This window comes from Coregonus lavaretus (genome assembly GCF_964263955.1).
Source record: "Coregonus lavaretus genome assembly, chromosome: 7".
Lineage (NCBI taxonomy): Eukaryota > Metazoa > Chordata > Actinopteri > Salmoniformes > Salmonidae > Coregonus > Coregonus lavaretus.
The window spans coordinates 36,929,228-36,940,746 of record NC_139994.1 but is presented as its reverse complement, the minus strand read 5'-3'; the positions used below and the strand labels follow the sequence as shown (position 1 = coordinate 36,940,746).

General features: G+C 40.6%; 1 protein-coding gene across 1 annotated transcript; it reads left to right on the top strand.

The window, feature by feature from the left end:
- Positions 1 to 215: 215 nt before the first annotated feature.
- On the top strand, positions 216 to 10,241 carry LOC311132518 (sodium channel regulatory subunit beta-1-like; the record flags this gene model as incomplete). Its single annotated transcript, XM_084165791.1, has 6 exons — positions 216 to 264; positions 427 to 593; positions 3,932 to 4,169; positions 4,367 to 4,508; positions 7,666 to 7,740; positions 9,409 to 10,241. 5 exons carry the CDS (start codon positions 216 to 218, stop codon positions 7,733 to 7,735), a joined length of 666 nt encoding a protein of 221 aa, XP_084021917.1. The 3' UTR covers positions 7,736 to 7,740; positions 9,409 to 10,241.
- Between the last annotated feature and the right edge of the window lie 1,278 nt (positions 10,242 to 11,519).

Below are 11,519 nucleotides of genomic sequence, written 5' to 3'. Positions count from 1 at the left end.
GACTTCTATTTTTGTTATTTCTAAGGTCATTTCGGAGGAAGCAACTTCAGTCCCTACCATTTCTTACTTTGCTCAAATAACGTCTTTCTGGATAACATCTCAAAGGACATCTTACTATCAAGTGTTCAAAGAGACTGTTGGGATATTTTTGTATACCTTTTGAGGCTTCTCAGCCCTAGGATCTGTACTTTCGTTGCTACATTACACTTGAGGACATGTCTGCTGTGCGGCTACTGCTCCTGTCTCTGCTTTGTTCCCATTTTGGTAAGTGGAGTTGACCACCTTTGTGGATTGACCATTTGTGTATAGTCACAACATCTTTCAGTATATGGATATTCTTCTGTATAGTGTTGAATTATGAACCTACCCAGTTCTACAACCAAAATGTTAAGCACTAATAACATGTCTTCTCTCTCCTGTAACAAGTGTCCCTGTGCCATGGAGCTTGTTCAGAGGTGGACTCGGACACTGAGGCCGTTGCAGGCAAAGGGTTCAAACTGGGCTGCATCTCCTGTAAGATGAGGCCCGAGGTGGAGGCTTCTGCCACAGTCAACTGGTATTTCAAGGCAAAAGGGGAAGCTGGCTTTGCTCATGTGAGTATCTGAAACGGATGATGATTGCTATAGGAGTCCAAATTTCTGCCACGGTAGTAGACTGTAGGATTAGGGTTGGGGTTTTGTTTGCTCTGGTGCCCACATAAAAAGCGCTGCCACTATAGTCCGCAGTCTGTTTAGAGTATACCAGCGCTTTTGAGATTGGCTAGGACTAGGTTTACATAGTCCTTTAGACAAACCTGTCATACTCCACATGGTCCAGAGCCTATCCCTAAGCACACAACCACAAGGCACAGCATACAAAGGTTTGCACACACACATGCACACACACACCAAAATGCCCAACCACATCATATGGCAGAGTGCTGCGTGCAGTCCAGATAGAATCAATCTGGATGACATTTTAGATCTCAGAGATCACTAAGGCCACAGGGACAGCCGATAGGCAGATACAGTGCATTCGGAAAGTATTCAGACCCCTTGACTTTTTCCACATTTTGTTATGTTACAGCCTTGTTCTAAAATGTATTAAATCATTTTTTCCCTCATCAATCTACACACAATACCCCATAATGACAAAGCAAAAACAGGTTTTTAGATTTTTTTTTTTTTTTTAATTATTTATTCAGACCCTTTGCTATGATACTCAAAATTGAGCTCTGGCACATCCTGTTTCCCATTGATCATCCTTGAGAAGTTTCTACAACTTGATTGGAGTCCACCTGTGGTAAATTCAATTGATTGGACATGATTTGGAAAGTCACACCCCTGTCTATATAACGTCCCACAGTTGACAATGCATGTCAGAGCAAAAACCAAGCCATGAGGTCGAAGGAATTGTCCATAGAGTTCTGAGAATGTGTCGAGGCACAGATCTGGGGAAGGGTACTAAAACATTTCTGCAGCATTGAAGGTCGCCAAGAACACAGTGGCCTCCATCATTCTTAAATGGAAGAAGTTTGGAACCACCAAGACTCTTCCTAGAGCTGGCCGCCCAGCCAAACTGAGCAATCGGGGGAGACGGGCCTTGGTCAGGGAGGTGACCAAGAACCTGATGGTCACTCTGACAGAGCTCCAGAGTTCCTCTGTGGTCCGCTTGGAGTTTGCAAAAAGGCACCTAAAGGACTCTCAGACCATGACAAACAATATTCTCTGGTCTGAGGAAACCAAGATTGAACTCTTTGGCCTGAATGCCAAGCGTCACGTCTGGAGGAAACCTGGCACCATCCCTACGGTGAAACATGGTTGTGGCAGCATCATGCTGCGGGGATGTTTTTCAGCGGCAGGGACTGGGAGACTAGTCAGGATCGATGGAAAGATGAATGGAGGAAAGTACAGAGAGATTCTTGATGAAAATCTGCTCCAGAGCACTCAGGACCTCAGACTGGGGCGAAGGTTCACCTTCCAACAGGACAACGACCCTAAGCACACAGCCAAGACAACGCAGGAGTGGCTTCGGGACAAGTCTCTGAATGTCCTTGAGTGGCCTAGCCAGAGCCCGGACTTGAACCCAATCGAACATCTCTGGAGACACCTGAAAATAGCTGTACAGCAATGCTTTTTTGCCAACGTTTACTGACACCGGCCATATTCAACGGGTGTTAAGTGTTCGTAAATTTGTCAGTTATTCTGCGCTCTGGCACACTCAGACTAGAGTGCTCTGAAATCGGAGAAGCTAGCCAGAGCGAATTTACCAGCTACGTCTATCAACAGTTGTCGCAGTGACATTCTATTGAAATGGTTACTTGCATAGTGGAGTCTTTTGATAAGACATGTAGCTAGTTAGCTAGGTAAACAATTAACCATAATCCCAACTCATGAAGTTACTACCCTGCATGAATCTGCAGGTAGCTAACCAACCAGGTTCAATGTTAGCTAGCTAACATTAGGCTATAACTAGCAAAGCAAATGGCCCTGAGATACGAATAATAAGATCATACACGTAACGTTAGCTAGCGAGCCAGCCAGCTAACGTTAGCTAGCTAGCTAACAGTACACTTTAACTTTAAATGAAAACGACTTTCTGTCAAAATTAGAAACGTGTAATATATGAAAATGTAGCTAGCTAGACTATCTTACCCGTGCTCTGAAATTGGAGTAGATAGCAAGAGCGAATTTACCAGCTATGTCGATCAACAGTTGTCACAGTGACATTCCATTGAAATGGATACTTGCATAGTGGAGTCTTTTGTTAAGACATGTAGCTAGCTAGCTAGCTAAACAACGAACCATAATCCCAACTCATAATGTTACTACCCTGCATGAATCTGCAGGTAGCTAACCAACCAGGTTCAATGTTAGCAAGCAAATGGCCCTGAGATACGAATAATAAGATCATACACGTAACGTTAGCTAGCGAGCGAGCCAGCTAACGTTAGCTAGCTAGCTAACAGTACACTTTAACATGAAATGAAAATGATTTTCTGTCAAAATTTGAAACGTGTAATATCTGAAAATGTAGCTAGCTAGACTATCTTACCAGTATACATCATGGATGGACGCTTCTCCCTGTCACAGATGCCATGGTTGCCCTTAGTTTGAAGATGTAATCCGGAGACAGGTGTTTTCTCCATCTCCTTAGCTATCATTCTCTAATTCCACTGATTTCAAAACTCGGTCCTCCAGAAAGTGGAGAGCAACACTTATGCAGTTCTACTAAGCAAATATACTTTAAAAAAAGCAGCGTTAGACAGGATTACCTACACATACTGACCAGCTCAAATAGACAGAAGCGTACTATATGGTAGACCAATCCGAACTCATCTCTCAGCATGTCCAGCCCACTCATTATCTCAGCCAATCATGGCTAGCGGGAAGGTTGCTGTCTTTTTCTGTGGCTAAACCAACTAGGCTCGTAATTTAACAATTTTATTCATATTTACAGATGGCATACAAGTTTGTTATTAAGGCACATGAAAGTTCACATGTTCCAGAAGGCATTTCTGCCTAAAAACGCATTTTGATAAAAACAAAAAGTTTACGTTCAAATGGCTCTCCTGTGAAGGAGTGACCCGCGACATACGCATAGTTTCCTGAAACGAGTCACAAATGTGCAAACTTTTCTAAAAACCAGTTTTTGCTTTGTCATTATGGGGTATTGTGTGTAGATTGATGATAATCTTTTTTTAAATCAATTTTAGAATAAGGCTGTAACGTAACAAAATGTGGAAAAGGTCAAGGGGTCTGAATACTTTCCGAATGCTACTGTATGTAACTTTGAGTATACTTTCCTAATCAAGGAACCTCTCTCAAAACACAGTTGCATCCCTTTGAGTCCATTATCTTGGATGTTGCCAGATATGGGTGGGGATCTAGGAAGTGAAACAGGAGAGATTTTCAGTGCCAGGTGAATGACCCAGATGTTATTGTGTCATTAGATATATAATTACGATGAGGAGGGCCCCCACATTGTGGATGAGCGCTTTGAGGACCGCGTCGACTGGAACGGCAGTAAGAGGAGCCAAGACATACAGGATGCGTCCATTTACCTCTTCAATGTCACCTTCAATGACTCGGGCACCTACAGTTGCCACTTCCACCGGCTCTTGACGTATGAGTTTTACGAATACCAGACTGTTGTCAGCAAGCTTGTGCACCTGAAAGTGGTGGCTAAAGGTTCAGTATTACAATACAGACATGCTTTTGTATGCAATTTGAATTCCGATGTCAATTATCCCATTTGTTAGGAAACATTTATGACTTAAAATGAAGCTTGTAAGTGTTTTGTAAGTGCTAAGAGCCTATGTGGTGGCTACTGAGTGCTTTGACTCCCCCCTCTTTCTCCCTCCCTCTCCCTCCATCTCTCTCTCTAGCCACCAGAGGGACAGCCTCCATAGTCTCTGAGGTGATGATGTATGTGTCCATCATCGGGCTACAGGCTTGGCTCTACATAGAGATGGTATACTGCTTCAGAAAGATCTCAGCTGCAGGAGAGGAAGCATTAAGAGAAAGCGCGTGAGTAACACTGTATCCCTACTTCCTCTCCTGTAGCTGTATTCTTTCGTTTTAGGTCCTCTATTACGGTCTCCCTCCAAATAATCTCACTGTCTTTGTCTGTTATGTACCTGTCTATCCTGTTGATTTGTGTTCTCTCCTCTCTCTTTCATAGTGCTGAGTAGTGCAATTCCTCTGTTCTTCCTTGTTCAATATTCTCTCCCTGTACTCTTGTCTGTCTTTCTCTCGATCTTCGTCTTCCTTGCCACTCCTATTCTCTCTCACTTTTTCCATCCCTGTGTCCCGCAATCGTCACATTTCCCACTCTCTAGAAAAGCCAAAGAAGGTACATTTCCCGAAAAACATTTGTGTGCTTGCTTCAGCAGTCTAGAAGTATGTTTAAATAGCTTAAAAGCTCATGTAAAATTAAATTTGAAAAGAAGTTGGAGTTAAATATAGTTGTGTCAGGAGAACTCATGTATTCCGTTGACATCACATTTCATTGAACATAAAATGTGTATGATAATACATTTGGCCTTGGTGTTTAGGCTGTGTCTGTGGAGTGCTGCCAATGTGGGGAAAGTGCTCAGTTAATTTATATGATCAAAAGCAAGCTATAGGTAGGGAGCAGAGTATCTGCCATGCCCCGCATAGATAGAAGAACAGAACCAAAAGCAGGTGGAGGCTGGGGGTTGCTTGGCAAAAGCGCAGCAGTTGCAAGCGATGATGTTTGCTGAATGCCCAAACTGAATAAGCTTCCATTAAAATAAATTATATTCTGTCTCTGATTGAATGTTAGCTCAGTTGACACGGCTTGCTTCGCTTTGCTACATTAAAGCAATAAGTCTGGTTACTTAAGTTGGATGGATGGTTGCTAGATAGAAGGATAAAGGAAGTTATTATGGATGGATGGAGTGATGAATGAAGGTTAGAGGGGTTGTTGGATAGAGAGATAGGTTAGAGGGGTAAGTGGATTGATCGAGGTTATGAATGAATAGATAAAGTGCGGTTGAAAGAGTGGAATAGACATAGGAATAGTAGGAGATATGCAGTGTAGTTTACATTATTGAAATGCTTTAAGTAATGAGAGTGGTTAGAATAGTTATAGATGGATAGATACAGTTGAAGTCGGAAGTTTACATAAACTTAGGTTGGAGTCATTAAAACTTGTTTTTCAACCACTCCACAAATTTCTTGTTAACAAACTATAGTTTTGGCAAGTCAGTTAGGACATCTACTTTGTGCATGACACAAGTAATTTTTCCAACAGATTATTTCACTGATAATTCACTGTATCACAATTCCAGTGGGTCAGAAGTTTACATACACTAAGTTGACTGTGCCTTTAAACAGCTTGGAAAATTCCATGGCTTTAGAAGCTTCTGTTAGGCTAATTGACATCATTTGAGTCAATTGGAGGTGTACCTGTGGATGTATTTCAAGGCCTACCTTCAAACTCAGTGCCTCTTTGCTTGACATCATGGGAAAATCAAAAGAAATCAGCCAAGACCTCATAATTTGTTTTGTAGACCTCCACAAGTCTGGTTCATCCTTGGGATCAATTTCCAAACGCCTGAAGGTACCAAATTCATCTGTACAAACAATAGTACGCAAGTATAAATGCCATGGGACCACGCAGCCGTCATACCGCTCAGGAAGGAGACGCATTCTGTCTCCTAGAGATGAACTTACTTTGGTGCGAAAAGTGCAAATCAATCCCAGAACAACAGCAAAGGACATTGTGAAGATGCTGGAGGAAACAGGTACAAAAGTATTTATATCCACAGTAAAACGAGTCCAATATCGACATAACCTGAATGGCCGCTCAGCAATGAAGAAGCCACTGCTCCAAAACTGCCATATAAAAGCCAGACTACGGTTTGCAACTGCACATGGGGACAAAGATTGTACTTTTTGGAGAAATGTCCTCTGGTCTGCTGAAACAAAAATAGAACTGTTTGGCCATAATGACCATCGTTATGTTTGGAGGAAAAAGGGGGGGCTTGCAAGCCGAAGAACACCATCCCAACCGTGAAGCACGGGGGTGGCAGCATCATGCTGTAGGGGTGCTTTGCTGTAGGAGGGTCTGGTGCACTTCACAAAATAGATGGCATCATGAGGAAGGAAAATTATGTGGATATATTGAAGCAACATCTCAAGACATCAGTCAGGAAGTTAAAGCTTGGTCGCAAATGGGTCTTCCAAATAGACAATGACCCCAAGCATACTTCCAAAGTTGTGGCAAAATGGCTTAAGGACAAAGTCAAGGTATTGGAGTGGCCATCACAAAGCCCTGACCTCAATCCTATAGAAATGTGTGGGCAGAACTGAAAAAACATGTGCGAGCAAGGAGGCCTACAAACCTGACTCAGTTACACCAGCTCTGTCAGGAGGAATGGGCCAAAATTCACCCAACTTATTGTGGGAAGCTTGTGGAAGGCTACCCGAAATGTTTGACCAAAGTTAAACAATTTAAAGGCAATGCTACCAAATACTAATTGAGTGTATGTAAACTTCTGACCCACTGGGAATGTGATGAAAGAAATAAAAGCTGAAATAAATAATTCTCTCTACTATTATTCTGACATTTCACATTCTTAAAATAAATTGTTGATCCTAACTGACCTAAGACAGGGACATTTTACTAGGATTAAATGTCAGGAATTGTGAAAAACTGAGTTTAAATGTATTTGGCTAAGGTGTATGTAAACTTCCGACTTCAACTGTAGATGAATAAAGAATGAATGTAGGGATGAATGATTAAGGTTAGGATGAAACATAGAGATAGTTAGAGGACGCAACATTTTATCTGTCCCACTATGAGTTAATAAACAAACTGAAAGGGTGGAGTGTGTTTGTTGTTTGAACAGGTATAAAGCAAAGGCTAGCGATTTAATGCCACCTGTAGTTATGGAATGTTTTTTCACAAGTATAATTAATTGGCTGATCCTTCCTGATGACCTGCATGGAATTATGTGATCCTTCCTTAATCCATAGGATGTCCCACCCAGTTGACTATGTCAAAATGGTGTAAGTCCTTAATGGCTCTGTCCATGCTAAAACAGGCTTTTAGCCACTAGAGTCCTCTAGCTATCTCCATTTGATGAAATCTCAGGTTTTTAGGTAAAAAGCAGATGATGATATTCTAACCATTTCTATCTTTCTCCTTTCTTTCCAGGAATGCAGAATATTTAGCTATAGCCTCGGAGGGTAAAGATAACTGTGCAGGGGTGCAAGTGGCAGAATAACCCAGGTATATCATGAAGAAAACGTATCAGCAAGTAAAAGGATAAGTAAACTCAAAGCATAAACAATGTAAATGCAGCACAGCACATATTAGCCTACACAATTAGATTATTGGATTCATGCACGTGGAGAGGCAATTCTTGTAGAACCGAGGCTTGTCATGTATTTGCACATTTTCATCTAACAGAGTTCAACTGTCCTTGACTTCTCTCTTGTAACAGGATACAGTGCCTTCAGAAAGTATTCATACCCCTTGACTTATTCCACATTTTGTTGTGTTACAGCCTGAATTCAAAATTGATAAAATATATTTGTTTTGTCACCCATCTACACACAATACCCCATAATGACAATGTGAAAACATATTTTTAGACGTTTTTGCAAATTTATTGAAAATGAAATACAGAAATATCTAATTTAGATAAGCATTAACACCCTTGAATCAATACATGTTTACAGCGATTACAGCTGTGAGTCTTCCTGGGTAAGTCTTTTAAGAGCTTTGCACACCTGGATTGTACAATATTTGCACATTAATCTTTTTTAATTCTTCAAGCTCTGTCAAGTTAGTTGTTCGTCATGTTAGACAGCCATTTTCAAGTCTTGCCATAGATCTTTAAGTCGATTTAAGTCAAAACTATAACTCAGCCACTCAGGAACATTTAATGTCGTCTTGGTAAGCAACTGCAGTGTATATTTGGCCTTGTGTTTTAGGTTATTGTCCTGCTGAAAGGTGAATTCATCTCCCAGTGTCTGGTGGAAAGCAGACTGAACCAGGTTTTCCTCTAGGATTTTGCCTGTGCTTAGCTCAATTCCGTTTCTTTTCATCATTAAAAAACTCCCTAGTCGTTGCCGATGACAAGCATATCCATAACATGATGCAGCCACCACCATGCTTGAAAATATGAAAAGAGGTACTCAGTGATGTGTTGTGTTGGATTTGCCCCAAACATAACGCTTTGTATTCAGGACATAAATGTGCCTTAATTACTCCAGAAGCATGTATTCAATTCAACACATCAGCAGAGCTCATTTGTTAGGCACATTTTTTGCAGTTTTACTTTAGTGCCTTACTGCAAACATGATGCATGTTTTGGAATATGTTTATTCTGTACAGGCTTCCTTCTTTTCACTCTGTCATAATTTACCATGCACAAAGGGATAGTCATGTCTTTATTTATTTTTTTACTCATCTACCAATAGGTGCCCTTCTTTGCGAGGCATTGGAAAACCTCCCTGGTCTTTGTGGTTGAATCTGTGTTTGAAATTCACTGCTCGACTGAGGGACCATATAGATAATTGAAGTAGTCATAAAAAATAATGTTAAACACTATTATTGAGAGTGAGTGAGTCCATGCAACTTATTACGTGACTTGTTAAGCACATTTTTACTCCTGAACTTATTTGGGCTTGCCATAACAAAGGGGTTGAATACTTACTGACTCAAAACATTTCAGCTTTACATTTTTTATTAATTTGTAAACATTTCTAAAAACATAACTCCACTTTGACATTATGGGGCATTGTGTGTAGCCCAGTGACACAACATGTCAATTTACTCCATTTTAAATTCAGGCTGTAACACAACAAAATTTGGAAAAAGTCAAGGGGTGCGAATACTTTCTGAAGGCACTGTATGCCATGTGTAATCTATTAATGTTTTTTCTGCTTTCAGGAATGCAAAGGGGTTCCATCTACGTACTGGCCTCATCACCTATACGACCCCTTGGATCGCATGAAGACACCCTGAAGATGCACAGTATCAACACTTTCTGAGTCTTTATGAGCTTTCCTGTTACGTTAATGGATAAATGTGATATGATGGCATCATTACTTTGAAAGTAGCATGATACCAGCACCTCTGTATGTATTACACACAAAAGCATGTATCTAAGTCAACTAATGAATCATGATGTGTATGAATCCTGCATCAAGGTATTTTTTTGGTTGTAATGCTCTCTCTCTCCAAAGTGTATGTACATTTATATTAAGAGGTACTGTGAGAGAATTAATCTGATTAAATGGTTATCAAGAGAGCTTTATCACACACTGTATTTAAAAAAAATTATATAACTTTCGTGCAATTTTTACAAGTACAATATGTGGTACATTTTCATAACTAAGCACACAAATCACCATCTAAATGGCTCATGTTCCAAAACCAAACATATTTTCAATTGACTGAGTACAACAAACAAATTCACAAAGTCACTTGTATCACTGCACCAAATTGCTATTTTAATTTGGATACATATTAATTTCAGTATCTGTTTTTCAAAATGCAATATTCACTTTACTTTTGATATGATTTTCTTGTCCTTTGTTAACAATACAATTAATTATCACTTAATCAAACTGCTCAAAACGGATAACTACTTAACCAAAATGATGTAGTGCCTAGTTAGCGTATATATACACACTGAACAAAAATATAAACGCAACATGTAAAGTGTTGGTCCCATATTTCATGAGCTGAAATAAAAGATCTCAGACATTTTCCAGATGCACAAAAAGCTTACTTCTCTCAAATGTTGTGCACACATTTGTTAAAACCCTGTTGGTGAGCATTTCTCATTTGCCAAGATAATCCATCTACCTGACAGGTGTGGCATATCAAGAAGCTCTGCACCTGTACACAGCCCATCTGAAATTAGCCCACCCAACTACCTCATTCCTATATTGTTATTTATTTTTGCTCTTTTGCACCCCAGTATCTCTATTTGCACATAATCTCTTGCACATCTAGCATTCCAGTGTTAATACTATTGTAATTATTTTGCACTATAGCCTATTTATTGCCTTACCTCCACAACTTGCTACATTTGCACACACTGTATATATATTTTCTGTTGTATTTTTGACTTTATGTTTTTTACCCCATATGTAACTCTGTGTTGTTTTTATCGCACTGCTTTGCTTTATCTTGGCCAGGTCGCAGTTGTAAATGAGAACTTGTTCTCAACTGGCTTACCTGGTTAAATAAAGGTGGGAAAAAAATTATAAAAAAAGCTGATTAAACAGCATGATCACTACACAGGTGCGCCTTGTGCTGGGGACAATAAAAGGCCACAGTTTTGTCACATAACACAATGCCACAGATGTCTCAAGTTTTGAGGGAGCGTGCAATTAGCATGCTGACTGCAGGAATGTCCAACAGAGCTGTTGACAGAGAATTTAATGTTAATTTCTCTACCATATGCCGCCTCCAACGTCATTTTAGAGAATTTGGCAGTACGTCCAAACGGCCTCACAACCGCAAACCACAGTTGGGCCTGGCTCCCCAGTGGGTGGGCCTGGCCCCCAAGTGGATGGGCCTATGCCCTCCCAGGCCCACCCATGGCTACTCCCCTGCCCAGTCATGTGAAATCCAAAGATTAGGGCCTACTTAATTTCAATTGACTGATTTCCTTCTATGAACTGTAACTCAGTAAAGTCTTAGAAATTGTTGCATGTTGCGTTTATATTTTTGTTCGATATAGTTTGATAACTGCTGAACCCCAGTCAACACGGTGGATTCGGGCCTTTTCCATTTGAGACAGGGGACTCGGCATCGACTTGGACTCGGTGGTGCTTAATACTGGCCGAGCTCTTCCCGAATCCGTCAGAATCATATTACTCTGGGTTCCGGCAAATGGTATCGGGCCGAGTCCACTTCAGTATATCTGGCCCAATGAACTTTATCAGAAGTAGAGCCATATGCTGTTTTTATCCGGCATGCGATGGAAGAATAAAAAAACAAATTCATGTAATAATTTCACCTCAGATTTGCTAGGTCATTTCCGAGCA